General features: G+C 42.2%; 1 protein-coding gene across 3 annotated transcripts in view; it reads right to left on the bottom strand.

Annotated features, from left to right (window-relative positions):
* Positions 1–15,418, bottom strand: part of Kat2b (lysine acetyltransferase 2B) — a 122,715-nt gene that overhangs the window by 67,920 nt on the left and 39,377 nt on the right. For all 3 annotated transcript variants that reach the window (XR_003378885.1, XM_005368755.2, XM_026790063.1), the window contains exon 2: positions 10,304–10,430. Coding sequence is in view for 2 of the 3 variants with exons in the window: in XM_005368755.2 (XP_005368812.1) it covers positions 10,304–10,430 (127 nt within the window). In the remaining variant the exon portion in view is untranslated. The remainder of the gene's footprint in view (positions 1–10,303; positions 10,431–15,418) is intronic.

Here is a 15,418-nt window from a genome sequence, read left to right as displayed (position 1 = left end):
TGTAGACCAGGCTGGTCTCAAACTCACAGAGATCCGCCTGCCTCTGCCTCCCGAGTGCTGGGATTAAAGGCGTGCGCCACCATCGCCCGGCCTCATTCAAAAATCTTAAAAGCAACATGGTAATGTCAGAACACAGTGGTCATACAACAGGAAGACCTGATGATCCTAACCAAGAAAAAGGAGAAGAAAATTATCTTAAATATATCTTTATAAAGATGATAGAGATCCTTAAGGAGGAAATGAAAAAAATCCCTAAAATTATTGGAGAAAAAGACAAACAAAAACTTGGAAGACATCAATAAATAACTTAAAGAAAGACAAGGAAGCAAAGAAAAAGCAATCAAACAGGTGAACAGTTCAAGATTTGAAAACTGAAAGAGGCAATAAAGAAAACGTAAAATGAGGAAATTCTGGAAATGGAAAATCTGGGTAAATAAACAGGAACTATCAATTCAAGCAACCAACAGAATACAAGAGACGGAAGAGAGAATCATAAATGTTGAAGATACTATAGAGGAAATAGAGTCATCTATCAAAGAAAATTCTTAACACAAAACATCCATGAAAAGACCAAATCTAAAAATAATAGGGATAAAGGAAGTAGAACTCCAACTCAAAGGCAGAGAAAATATATTCAACAAAATCATAGAAAAAAATTTCTAACCTAAAGAAGAATATGCCTGTGAAAGTACAAGAAGCTTGCAGAACACCAAATAGATTGGACAAAAAAAAAGTCCCCTCACCATATAATGAAAATGTAAAACATACAAAATAAAGAATATTAAGAGCTGCAAAGAAAAAAAGCCAAGTAACATATAAAGGCAGACCTATCAGAATTACACTCAACTTCTCAATGGAAACCATGAAAGCCAGAAGGGCCTAGACAGATGTGCTGCAGTCACCAAGAGACCAAGGATGCAAGTTCAGACTACTAGACCCAGCAATACATACACTCACCATCAAAGGAGAAAACAAAATATTCCATGACAAAACCAGATTTAAACAATACCTATCCACAAATCCAACCCTACAGAAAGTACTGAAAGGAAAACCTCAATGCAAGGAAGCTAATGGCACTGACAAAAACACAGGCAATAGATAACTTCCCACCAGCAAACCCCAAAGAAGGGAAACATTCAACCACTACCACTGAAAAATAACAGGAATTAACAACCACTGGTCACTAATATCTCTTAATATCAATGGACTCGATTCACCTCTAAGAAAAAAACAGGGTAACAGAATGGATACAAAAGCAAGATCTGTCCTTCTGCTGTATACAAGAAATACACCTCAACCTCAAAGAGAGATATTACCAAAAAGAAAAAGGAATGGGAAAAGATTTTCCAATCAAATGAATTCAAGAAACAAGCAGGTATAGCTATCTAACAAAATAGATTTAAAACTAAAATCAATAAGAAAAGATGGAGAAGAACACTTCATACCCATCACAGGAAAAATCTGTCAAGATGAAGTCTCAATCCTGAACATTTATGGCCCAAATACAAGAGTGCCCACATATGTAAAAGAAACATTACTAAAGTTTAAATCGCAAATCAAACCCCACACATTAATAGTAGGAGACTTCAACACCCAACTCTCACCAATGGACAGGTCAACCAGACAGAAACGTAACAGAGAAGTATAAGAACTAACAGATATCATGACTCAAGTGGACATCTACAGAACATTTCACCCAAACACAAAAGAATATACCTTCTTCTCAGCACCTTATGGAACCTTCTGTAAAAGTGATCACATTCTCAGTAACAAAGCAAACCTCAACAGATGCACAAACAATTAGAATAACCTCCTGTATCTTATCAGATCACCATGGTTTAAAGTTAGAATTCGACCACATTAATTACAGAACGCCTACAAGCTCATGGAAATTGAACAGTGCTCAATTAAATCATCCCTGTGTCAAGGAAGAAGGACAGAAAGAAATTAAATACTGCTAGAATTCAACGAAAATTAAGGTACAACGTAACCAACCTATGGGATACTTTGAAAGCAATGATAAGAAGAAAGTTCATAACACTAAAGAAAGTGGAGAAATCTCACACTACTGACTTAACAACACACCTGAAAGCTCAAGAACAAAAAGAGGTAGACTCACCCAGGAGGAGTAGAAGACAGGAAATAATCAAACTGAGGGCCAAAATCAATAAAATATAAACAAAGAATAGAAACAATACTGGTATAGGAGGTCCTTCTATGTGTTGCTTTCATTGGTTAATTAATAAAGAAACTGCTTGGCCTGATAGGGCAGAATATAGGTAGGCGGGGTAGACAGAACTGAATTCTAAGAGGAAGAAATAAGGGTCAGAGATTGCTGCCACGGAGCCAGCCACCAGGTCAGACATGCTGGATCTTTCCTGGTAACGCATGACCTTGTGGTGACATACAGATTATTAGAAATGGGCTGAATGAAGATGTGAGAGTTAGCCAATAAGAGGGTAGAGCTCATGGGCCAAGCAGTAATTTAATTAATACAATTTCTGTGTGATTATTTTGGGTGTAAGCTAGCTGGGTGGCCGGGACAAAAAGCAGGCCCTCTCTCCTTTCAACACAATACTGTTTCTTTGAAAAAAATCAACAAGACAGACAAACCCTATCTAAACTAATCAGAAGGCAGAGAAAGAAGATCAATTAACAAAATCAGAAATGAAAAAGGAGGATATAACAACAGACACTGGGGAAATCCAGAGAATCATTAGGACATATTACAAAAACCTGTATGCCACAAAATTGGAAAATGTAACAATTTTCTGGATAGGTATCACATACCAAAATTAAATCAAGATCAGGTGAACAATAAAATAGACCTATAACCTGCAAGGAAATAGACATTGTCATCAAAAGTCTCCCAACTAAAAAAAACCCAAGGCCTGATGGTTTTACCACAGAATTCTACCAGAAATTCAAAGAAGAGGTAATACCTATACTCCTCAAATTGTTCCACATAATAGAAACAAAAGGAACATTGCCAAACTCTTTCTATGAGGCTACAGTTACCCTAATACAGAAATCACAAAGACTCAACCAAGAAAGAGAATTATAGACCAATCTCACTCATGAACAGTGATGCAAAAATATTCAGTAACATAGGGGCAAACTGAATAGAAGAACACATAAAAAAAATCATCCACGATGATCAAGTCGGCTTCATCCCAGAAATGCAGGGATGGTTCAACATATCAAAATCTATCAATGTAATACACTATATAAATAAACTGAAAGAAAAAACATATTTTCATCTCACTAGATGTTGAAAAAGCACTTGACAAAATCCAACACCCCTTCATGGTAAAGGTCTCGGAGAGATCAGGGATACAAGGAACATATCTAAAGCAATATACAGCAAGCTGACAGCCAACATCAAATTAAATAGAGAGAAACTCCAAGGGATTCTACTAAAATCAGGAACAAGACTGGGCTGACCACTTTCTCCATATCTATTCAACATAGTTCTTGAAGTTCTGACTAGAGAAATAAGATAAGAAAAGGAGATCAACTGGATACAAATTGGAAAGAAAGAAGTCAAACTTTTGCTATTTGCAGATGATATGATAGTATACATAAGCGACCCCAAGAATTCTACCAGGAACCTCCTACAGCTGATAAACACCTTCAGTAATGTGGCAGGATACAAGATCAACTTAAAAAAAAATCAGTAGCCCTCCTATATATGAATGATAAAGAAATTGAGAAATAAATCAGAGAAACACCACCATTTACAATAACCACAAATAACGTAAAATATCTTTTTTTTTCTGAGACATCACATCTAGTTTATTTAGCATGGATATACAATGCTATCAAAGGACTATGCAAATATTTGCAAAGAAGTAACATTGTGAGCCTAGAGAGTGATGCATAAAATCATGTCGGTCTGTGCTCAAAAGGCGGTCGTGTTCTTTGACAATGATGTTGAACTTGTTTTAACAGCAACCTCACTTGCAGTGGCAGAGACAAACAATAGAACTCGTCAAAGCAGGGTAAATTATGCCTCTCAACAGTCCTAAACACAGAAAAGGTGCGTGTCTCATTCCTGATCCATGCCACTATGAGTAAACAAAGGCTCGGTCCTCACAGTCACCAAGTGGAGTTACCAAAGTTACCAACGTAGAGACACCACTTTGTCACAGCTAAATAAGCTCTTTGTGAGCAGCAGGGAAGATGAGCTGTGTGCGACTTTCCAGCAAGGCCAACAGAAAGAAGCATTTATGAGGGCATGTCAAGTTATTACAGAACCAGTTTCATATCACATCTGCAAACACATCTCTGCCGCTTCCGTACGCCTGAAAGTAGAGGACTGTCCGAATGCCGGTGCCCACATGTATGGCATACTGTTACTCTCTTCCATAAAAGACTGGTAAGGACAGGTGAAGTTATTGACATATACACAGAGATACGTTTAGGTCATTCAATGAAGAGGTTCATAAGATCCACAGGGGAAAATGACAAGCCCCTAAAATTGTAAATTTTGACAAATGTGCATCTTCTGGGAAATCGTATAACACCTAGAGTCCGTTGTTGGGTTAATAAATGTAAAATATCTTGGGGTAACACTAACCAAACAAGTGAAAGAAATGTTCAATAAGAACTTTACATATTTGAAGAATGAAATTATCTCCCATGCTCTTCTGTAGGTAGGATCAAAACAGTAAAAATGGCAATCTTCCCAAAAGCAATCTACAGATTCAATGTAACCAAAATCAGCACAATTCTACACAGACCGCAAAAGAACAATACTCAACTTCATATGGAAAAACAAAAAACCCAGGATAGCCAAAACAATCCTTCATAATAAAGGAACTTCTAGAGGCATCACCATCCCTGACATCAAGCTCTATCTACAATATCTACAGCAATGAAAACAGCCTAGTACTGGCATAAAAACAGACAGGTTGACAATGAAATCAAATTGAAGACCCAGATACCAATCCACATGCCTATGGACACCTGATTTTTGGTAAAGAAGATAAAATTATACAATGTAAAAAAAAAGCATCTTCAACAAATGGTGTTGGCATGACTGGATGTCAGCATGTAGAAGAAGGCAAATAGATCCATACCTGTCCCCATGCACAAAATTCAAGTCCACATGCACTAGTCCACAAGCCTAGACCTGAGGCCCTCAGGCAACTACAGCAAATAACAGAAACCAGAGAGACCTCATCTCAGTAAAGCAAAGGTAAGGGCCTACTCCGAACATTCTCCTCTTAACTTCTTACACATGCACGCAAACATGCAAACACAGTAAGTAAGTAAGAAAATATTTGAAATAAAAAAGTATCACTGGGGATATGTCAGTGTAGGACATGTGTGATGCATAGTCCAACCCTGACTCTGACGCCATGCCCCCAAACATTAAAAAAGTAAATGTAGGGCTGGAGAGATGGCTCAGTGGTTAAGAGTACTGGCTGCTCTTCCAGAAGACCAGGGTTCAATTCCCAGCACCCACATGGCAGCTAACAACTGTCTGTAACTCCCAAGATCTGACACCATTACAGACATACATGCAGGCAAAATACCATATACATAAAATAAAAATAAATAAATTATTTTAAAAAGTAAATGTAGACAAAGTCCACTTTAATCATATATTTAACTTAATATATATCAAACAATTACTATTGTTGTATACTCCATATTTGAAAGTTACTGTGGTGTCTGAAAGACAATGGCCACCAATAGGCTCAGATGTTTGAATACTTGGTCCCCAGTTGGTATATGGCTCAAGAAAGATTAGGTGGTGTGACCATGTTAGAGAAGATATGTCACCAGTTGGGGTGGGGGGCGGTGGTCAAAAGACTCTCTGCCTCCTACTTGCATACAGCTGTCCCTGCCACCGTCACCCCACTCTCATGGACTCTGACCCTCTGAAACTGTAAGCCCAATTAAAAGGTTTTATCACAGCAATAGAAAAGTAACTAAGACAATTGTATGTATTTTACATTCATTTGCTGTAGTCCACCTTCAACTTATGCATTTTACACTTTAAACTTAATCAATGATCCACGTTTCAAGTGCTGTTAGGCATACAGGGCCCAATTTTAAACACCACACTTACCGAGTCTAAGCCACAAGATCTAATCTGTGGGCCAATGCCACTCAGTAAAGCCAGTTAGCCCTCTCTCTTGTCATTTCACCCTCTTGCCCCCTCTTTCTTTAAAACATTATGCAATTTGATATTGTCAATGAGGAATAAACCCAATTTTACCCAAGGGATTAAATATATTCTGAGCTGCAAGCAAAGGTCAGCAGCCCCGAATCACAGTTCAGAAACACAACAGCTATGTATTTGTAATTATACACAGGGAGCGTTCCGCAGACCTCTGAGACACCTTTATCTGTTAGCATTTTAGGCTTGGGACGATAAGAATTCCCCGGCAAAAAGGAACACAAAAAAGGCATAGAGTATGGGCAACCAGATCTGAAGCTGGGAGGGAAGGGCATGAAGCAATCTTCAGTAGAAAGTGTTGTGCAGAAGGGAGGATGGAAAGCCAGGCTGCCTGGTCCAGCCCCGACCTAAGCCCCACAACCTGCATGCTGGCTGTATTCACTTGCAGTACAGCTAAAACTCAAAGGTGGCTGGGTGTCACTGTGTACATTTTCAAACCCTAAACTTGGGGAGGAGGCAGAAAATGAGAAGTTCAAGGCCAAGCCATGGTTAAGTAAACCCAACCTCAAACAAACAAAACAAGACTTATGATGTTGTATTTTTTTTCAAAAATAAAAGGTGCCCCCCACCTAGTGTCTGTCATTTCAATAGTAGGAGCTGAAGCATGAGAATAGTGATTACAAAACAAGACTTTAGAAGCTACCTCTACTTTCCTTAGAAAGCAGATAGATAAAAAGATGGACATAATATCCATAACAGAGAACCTTCAGTTGCACTGAAAATGGCAATATCAACTGATGACGCTAGTGGTTGAAGAACAAGGAACAGCACTCTTCATCAGAGTGTGCTGGCACATGCCTATATTCTCAGAACTGGGGGTAGCCCAAGTCAAACAGAGAGCCTATCTCAAAAAGAAAGCTACCTAGCTCAGGTTGGTGGTGCATACATTGAATTCCAGTACTCTGGAGGTAGAAGCAGGCTGACCTCTGTAAATTCGAGGCCAGCCTGATCTACATAAAGTTCTGGGCCAGCTGTACACAGTGTGACCTTGTCTCTGAAAAAAACAAAACTAAATAAACGAACAAAAACGAATTAGATTACGGTGTTCCTGATGAAGGACACTGGAGTTGATCTCTGATCTTCACACCCATGTCCACATGAACACACATACACACAGAGAGGGAGAGAGAGAGAGAGAGAGAGAGAGAGAGAGAGAGAGAGAGAGAGAAGTAATCTGTATGCATAAGATGAGATTAAATGCCCAGAAAACTTGCTTAAAATACCCAAAATGTGGAGGTGAGGGGATAAAAGATGGACGACGAGTGGTAGGAGTTAGATAAAACAAAATAAACAAAGGTTAATGATCTTTACTTGGGTAATGTGTCCAAGGTATTTGTTAAACTAGTTGGTGTGTGTCAGCAACTCTCTGTGATTGCATTTTGTAAGCATGGGGAGGACAGTGTAATCTCACCAAACAATTTTCTAGACCCCTGAGAAAAGCTAGCATTCCAGCAAGAATCCTAAGAGTTCTTGAAAATGTACAGATGTTTCCATTTAAGAAAGCTCTATAGGAAGAGGAGTGGTGGGGGATTGCCAGTGCAATGGCTTTGGAAGGCTAAAGCAGGAGGGCTACATGAAGGTACCCTATCTCTGACAAAAAGGAATAAATCAAAATTTATTCTTTTCCGTAGAGCAGTGGTTCTCAAACTGTGGGTCATGACCTCTTTGGGGGTCAAACAACCTTTCTACAGAGGTCACATATCAGATATCCTAAGTATCAGATATGTATATTATGATTAGTAACAGTAGCAAATTTACAGTTATGAACTACCAACAAAAATAATTTTATGGTTAGGGGTCACCACAACATGAAGGACTATATTAAAGGGTGGCAGCATTAGGAAGGTTGTTTTACACTGTTCTGTTTTCTAAACTAATTAAATGGGGATGTACTCAGGAAGGCCATGGAGTCCCTGCCGTTGGGGAGGGCTACTTTCCAGGAGGATTCTCTGAAAGTGGAACTCAGGGTGGAGCTAAGACGGACAAACAACAAATCACTTCCATTTTCTTAACAATAGTTTTTATTGCTGCGTGGGGGCCATGCATGTCAGGGGACAATTTCTCTCCTTCCACCTTACGGGATCCACCAATTGAACTCAAGTCATCAGGTTTGTACAAAAGTTCTTTAACCACTGAGCCATGTTGTCCAGCACTTAGTTATTTAAATATAAATGAGGCTATAAAAACAGAACTTTTCAACATTCCTACAGGCAGCACCAACTGAACTCAGTAGATGACAAAGTAGGAGAGACATAGAAGTTGGAGGGAGATGGATTCGAGGAGATGAGAGGAGTTGGGGGTAGACCTGAGATTGGATATGACAAAATATGTCCACATGTATGAAATTGTCAGAAAGTAAATAAAATAAACTCAAATAAGTAACTATTTTACAAAATACTTTTAACTTAATTTCAAGGTACATCTTAATTTATGCACAGGTTAATTTCAGGTGTCAATTTGCAAGTATAAAGGACACGGAGCTATACAAATACACACATACATACATGCATGCACATCCAAGTACACACTGCTGGTGCACACTGCTGGAGAACAGTTCAGTGGCATAGTTCCTACCTAATGGAAAGAATGTCCTCAGCTAGATTTCTAGCACTGAGGACCAAAAAACTTAGATAGAATAAAATAATTGAATATTTATTTTTCCATTCTTCGCTACATATTGAAAAACAAGGATATCTGCTGCCAAACTTGTTCAGAAACATGAAGGGAAACAAAGTCAGCTGGAGTTTGTCACTCGTGCCAATTCTGGCATGCATTACAGGCACAGAACCATACAATTCCCAGCTAGGGAAGAAAAAAAAAACTTTTTCAAATGATAATTGATTTGGGATAACAGGATTTCCCACTCAGTACAGCTACAGCCCAGGCATAGATCAAGTGTACTGTGTTTCCCAGGTGATTCAATTCAAAGAGCACCCACCCAGTCTGTTAACCCACAGATGGGATATAAAATTGCATATTATAAACTAAGACATCTCTGGTACTTTTGGACTCTTTCCTTTGCACTGTTTAAAAATGATTAACACAGCTTCAAACAAAATGTTTTGTAATGAAAGTGTTTTTCTTTTAATCACATCTTAGATTACTTCTGACACCAGGTCAGTCAGCACAAGGATGCACTTCTTCGTGTGCTGGTTTCCTGTGAGATCTAGACTCTGCTTCCTTTTGAGGAGTGCTTTAGTGCAGCCACTCCCAGTGCAGATCGTCATTGCTGACTCTTTTGTTTTGCAAGTAGTGAAATATCAATACTGAAATACCCTCTAGCAGAGAACAAAACAAAACATCAGACTCAGTTTAAAGGGGGCTGACCTCAGAGGTGGGGCTGCACCATTTGAACCAACAGCAAACTGTGAGAAAGACAAAGCCAGCAATGCCACCCTTTTTCAGATGGTGCATAAAGGGGTAAGGGAGGACTTGGTGATGCCATTTTGTCCAATGCTCGGTCCTTGCCATACTGGTCAGTAAAGCAGTCTTACTTAGCACAGGCAGACAACTGCAATACATTAGATAACCAAATGCTGTTATCTAAGAACAACCAGTTCCCCGCTGAACTGATCAGAAACAGAATCTGCACATATCTGTGATCCTGGCACTTGAGGAAAAAAGCACAACATCATGAAGTTGAGACCAGGTTGGCTACACAATGAGACCTGAAAGGCAGCTAGGGGTGGGTGTGGGTGTGTGTGTGTGTGTGTGTGTGTGTGTGTGTGTGTGTGTACGTGCGCGTGTGTGTAAGAAAAGAAAGATAAATTCATCTAGGGCTGGTGTCAAAGCATGTGCTTTATATGTGCAAAGCCCTGGTTTCATTGTCAGCACCAAAAAGAGGTGGAGGAGATTTGTCCCAAGAGTAGTGTTAGGAAGACTGAAGTGGAGTTCAGCTGGTTAAGAGCACTAGCTCTCTAGCAGAGGACCTGTGTTCGATTCCCAACACTCACATGACATCTCACAACCATCCATAACTCCAGTCCCAAAGAATCTGATATCCTCTTCTGTCCTCCACAGGCTCTGACACAAACATGGTACACAGACACACGTTGTCTAGATGTGGTAGAGTACGTTTTCAGTCCCTTTTTGGAGGCTGATATGGGGACTTACCAAGGGCATGGCTACAGCTCCGGCAGGATTCAGTCAGACTAACGATTATTTGCTGGAGGTCTGCTCTTGGTGGAGTGGGAGAGGGGTTGGGGTTCTTCCAGCCATTGCATTTACAGGACTCTTCTGCCTAGAAGGGAAAGAAGAGAGAAACAGAGCTCTATGATGAACAGCCATGGACAGTCTTTCAAGAGAGCCATGCACACCAGTTATCTGAAAGGGACTCACACCTATGCCATGTAAATTTCTATATATGTAAGAGAATTAAAACCAAGGGAGAACAAACGGGGGGCTTTGGGTGGTGGTTAAGTTTTGCTTCTTCTGATAGTATCTGCAGCCCAGATATTTTGCTATTGCCTTCCCCAGGGAATGGGCCGTTCCCAGACACTCTGAACCTCTAACTTCATAAACAAGCCAGACTCCCATAAAGTAAGAGGTCAAGAAAGAGCTTGGAATATTTGATATGAATCTCAAGTTTCCCTCCTTAGCTCTGTAGGAAAGAATGAAGCTGACATATTTCACCTGGGCTATAAAACAGCAAACAAACGTGAAGGATATATTATTTACAACACCAGGCTTGCCATGCTTGTGTGGCTGGGAGGCCTTCAGCTAATGTCCTTGGACTGAATGATTCTGTTACTCCTTCCTTCGCCACGTAGATGGAGAGAGACTGAGGAAAGGCAATCAACCTTGACCCCCGGCCTCCACCCAGCACCCTGGCTGCACTAGTCTATCTCTGACGACAGGATACTTGAAGACCAGAATCCCTCTTCAGAACTGACCAAAACTACCGCATCTAATATGGCAGGTGGGGTAACTACATGACAGTCTCCAACTCCATCATAACACCACTGCAAACTAGCAGCCCATGCCAGCTGCCACAGCAACAACTAAGAAGGCCCAAAAGCAGAGGGAAAAGAAGCAGAGTTTTTGTTTGTTTGTTTGTTTTTTACTGGGTTTCTTTATGTAGCCCTGGCCATCCTGGAACTTGCTCTGTAGAACAGTCTGGCCTCGAACTCAGAGATTCACCTGCCTCTGATTCCCAAGTGCTGGGATTAAAGGCGTGTGACACCACCACCTGGCTAGAGGCAAAGTTTAGATCCCCAGGAAATGTCTGTACATTCCCAGAAGACTACATGTAGCACAAATAATAAGAACCCAGAAACAGATACTGGGGTTCAACCTAAAGATCAGAAAAGCAAGGGAGCCTCTACCAATCTCAGACTGAAGAGGTGAGCCTCAAACTACCAAACCTCAGACTCCACACTTCACTGAGTTCCTGATTCTTCCCCTTTAAATTCCTCTCTCCACCCAGCCATGTTGCTCACGACGCCACCTCCCTAAGTGCTGGAACTAAAGGTGTGTGATCACCTCTGCTGGGATCACCTTCCTGTGAGCTCTGTTTCTCTCTTTTTTTTTTTTTTTTTTTTGGTTTTTTCGAGACAGGGTTTCTCTGTGGCTTTGGAGCCTGTCCTGGCACTAGCTCTGTAAGACCAGGCTGGTCTCGAACTCACAGAGATCCGCCTGCCTCTGCCTCCCAAGTGCTCTTTTTGACAGTCATTCTTTGTAGCCAAGGGTGTCCCTGAACTCACAGAGGTCCAAACTCCTTATCTCCTGAGTCCTGGGATTAAAGGTGTGTGCCACCACTCCCTGGCCTATATGGCTGACTAGTATGGCTGCTTTGTTCTCTAATCTTCAGGTAAACTTTACTTATAAAACACAAATAATATACCACTATAACTACTTGGACATTTCTCCCTTTTATAAGCCCCCCTCTCAAACCCTGTCTCTATAAGAACAGGTAGGATGACTCTAAAGTTGATCTTACATTTCTGTCCATGACTAAGAACAAGCTTCTTGATTCTGCTCATTTGGGTGTCATGGTTGCCACAGTTCCAAGAGGGAGGAAAAGCCCAGGTTAAGACGGAAAATGGCAGCACATTTGACAGAAAACAAAGAGCCTTTTCTGGCGCAGCAAGCAGCCAGGCAACACAAAATGAGCAAATTGTATTTCAAAGCATCAGTGCCATGTAGAGAGAAGTAAGACGACAACTGGGGGTGAGAAGGAGCACTGTGAGGAGGGCGACGAGGACGAAGGGGTGCCCGTCCATGGCTGCTCGCGGAACTGCCGTGCGGTCAGGAAGTGAAGGCCAGCCTGAGTGGTTTATACATGCAAGACACTATGTGCAGTCCCCAGTACTAGCGGATAAAGAGAATAAGGATCCAAAACTTGTATCCCTCTGGGGTTGCTTATCAAAGCACATTCATATGAGCAGACAAAACAACCATGTGCATAAAATTAAAAATAACAAATACAAATAAAATATGTTTAAGGGACTGGAGAGAGAGCTCAGCAGTTAAGAGCACTGGTTGCTCTTCCAGGGGATTCGAGTTCAATTCCCAGCACCCAACATGGTGGCTCTGTAACACCATTCTTGGGGAATCTGACATTCTCTCCTGGTCTCAGCGACAGGTTTGTAGGCAGGCAAATCACTCACATACATAAAAATAAATAAGTTAAAAATCAGACCAAAAAATAAAATAAAATAAAACACTTTAAAAAACTTGCCTTCCTCATTGAACAAATAACCACCTCTGAAGCCTGGGTAAGAACTGTAGACTTTCAGTTGGAGATCATAACTTCACCACTACGTGGGCTTAGTGCCGACAGCGGAGAAAGACAAGTTCACACCCTACGTGCCTCTGCCTAATGTAAAATAAAGACCTGTTCCCTGGGGCTCATGAACCTCTAGTCACAAGTCTCAAAGCAGGAGGATTTATAATAATCAAGTCTTACATTTCTATTTAATATTAATCACACTAATTTAAGCCACTGTGATAGAATGCTGAATCTATTTTTCCACACAATAGATACTGTACTTAAACATGTCCGGGGATTCAATATATATGGCTTTCCTTGAAAAACCGGCTAATTTTACTTTCCCACAAAATCTCAGGACTCCAGTAGGTTTTACAAAGTCAATTTTGGTTTCTTTGGTTCAGAAACTATGATTTTTATTTCTAAATAAATAGAAAACTGCAAAAGCAAGAGAAGACAAGAGGCATGGAAGAGAACAATGACAGTCCAATGGTTTTGTGGCCTCTTGGCACTCCAGAGTAGAAGGCAAGAAGGGCACGTCATAGGGGCAGCATGTCCAGGGAAAGAAAGCATGTATCCCAGTGGTACAGCCTTGCCTTTCATGCCTAGAACAACAATGACAAAAAAAAAAAGGCATGTATAGTGGTACCCACCTATAATCTGAGAATTTAACATGATTGAGACTGGAGGGTCATGAGTTCAAGGCCAACCTAGGTTACCTGTTGAGAGCCTGTCATTAATTTCAGAACTAGGGAGGCAGAAAGGCAGAAGCAGGTGATCTTTGTGAGTTCAAAGACAGCCTGTTCTACATATCAAGTTTCTGAATAGCAAGGGCTATATAGAGAGACCCTGTCTCAAAACAAAACTAAAAATAGAAAAAAAAAGTAGAGCGGTGATGATGCATGCCTTTAATCCCAGCACTCGGGAGGCAAAAGCAGGTGGACCTCTGTGAGTTCAAGGCCAACCTGGTCTACAGAGTGAGTTCCAGGGCAGAGAAACCCTGTCTCAAAGAAAAAAAAAGTGAAGGAGCTGGTGTTGTGCATTCCTGTCGCTTTAAGGGACAAGCCACGCCCACTCCCATTACCTCTGACCTGCCGGCCGCCATCTTGGGCCCTTCCTTTTCTGCTTCCTTGACATGTGTGCTTTTTATTATAAGGAAGACCTGGGAATGTTATGGTTTTGGTCCCTTTAAGAGACAAGCCACACCCATTCCCCTCCCCATCCGCTGAGGCAGGCTGATCTTCAGCTTCCGGTCTGAGCTCTTTCTCTTTTCCATCTTCCTCTCGGAGAGGCAGCTTCATTTCTGCCTCTCTCCCCACTTCTCTGCTTCCCCCCTTCTCTCTCTCTCTCTCTCTCTCTCTCTCTCTCTCCCTCTCTCTCTGTGCCGCCCTTTACCCTTCCTCCTCCATAACCCCCTGGAACCAGCCATTGCTCTGGGATCATCAGCCGTCTCTGCCTGGGGCCCACTGCCTGCTGCCACACGGCCCGCCACCACTGCTCTGAGATCAGCAACCTTCTCTGCCTGGGACTGGCTGCTCCCAGGGCCAGCTGTCTGCTGCCACATGGCCCGCCGACACCGCTCGGGCCGCTGCTCTGGGACCGGCAGCCATTTCTGCCTGGGACTGGCTGCTCCCAGGACCCGCTGCCTGCCACCACATGGCCCGCCACCACCATTTGGGACCTACAGCATTTCTGCTGCCCTACTGCTGCGGGGATCTTGCAGCATTTTTTTAAAAAAAAGAACAACATTTTGGTGCCACATGACTCGGATGATTCGCCCGCCCCGGACTTCCACCTGGGGCCGGAGTTCTAGCTTTAGGCACCATCTGGGACTCTGAGCTCTCTCCTGGGGCGGAATCAGGACCCGAGGATCTTCTCTTCAACGACCCATGTGTTTCATCTGCCTGGATGCAGCTCCTCCAAACAACAAATCAACTAATCATGAGTGCCCCCGTCTCGGCCAGCTTAACCATCTCTTTTAACCCAAGGGATTGACCGTTGAGCTCCCGGCAACCCTTCACAGTTTTTAGGGATGGGGGGACCTCCAATCGCGGTCTTTCAGGGCCTCGGTTGTTCCCTTCGCTGGCATTCAATTTGGCTTGTCTCCTATGCTAAGCCCCGTGCCAGGGATGGCTGGCCTTAGCCAGCCCCTCAGCTCACCTGCACCTGGAGGCCCGGGGTCTCCAGTTCTCCCTCTTTTTCTTTTTGCATTCCTTTTCTTCCTTCTTTTCATCGTAACTGCTGCTATGGTGCAGCACACCGCTATGGTGCGGCCTGACCTTGGCTGAATCCCTCCTGCCCAGGAATCCCTCTCCCATTGGAGGCTCGAGTTGATTCAGCCAGGTTATAGCACGCCCCCTGTGAGCTCGGACGCCTGTTCACAGGGCCTGGGCGTTCGTACCATCTGCATCTTGCCTTAACGGGGAGCCACTCTCATTGTAGGCTTGAGGTGCCACGGTTTTTGCGGGTGTTTTCATGGCCTTGACCATGGGAGCCAAGCCATCCAGCCCTATCACTCC

The sequence above is a fragment of the Microtus ochrogaster genome, unplaced genomic scaffold (genome assembly GCF_000317375.1).
Source record: "Microtus ochrogaster isolate Prairie Vole_2 unplaced genomic scaffold, MicOch1.0 UNK40, whole genome shotgun sequence".
NCBI lineage: Eukaryota > Metazoa > Chordata > Mammalia > Rodentia > Cricetidae > Microtus > Microtus ochrogaster.
The sequence above is the reverse complement of the archived record's forward strand: the minus strand, read 5'-3'. Positions and strand labels throughout refer to the sequence as shown.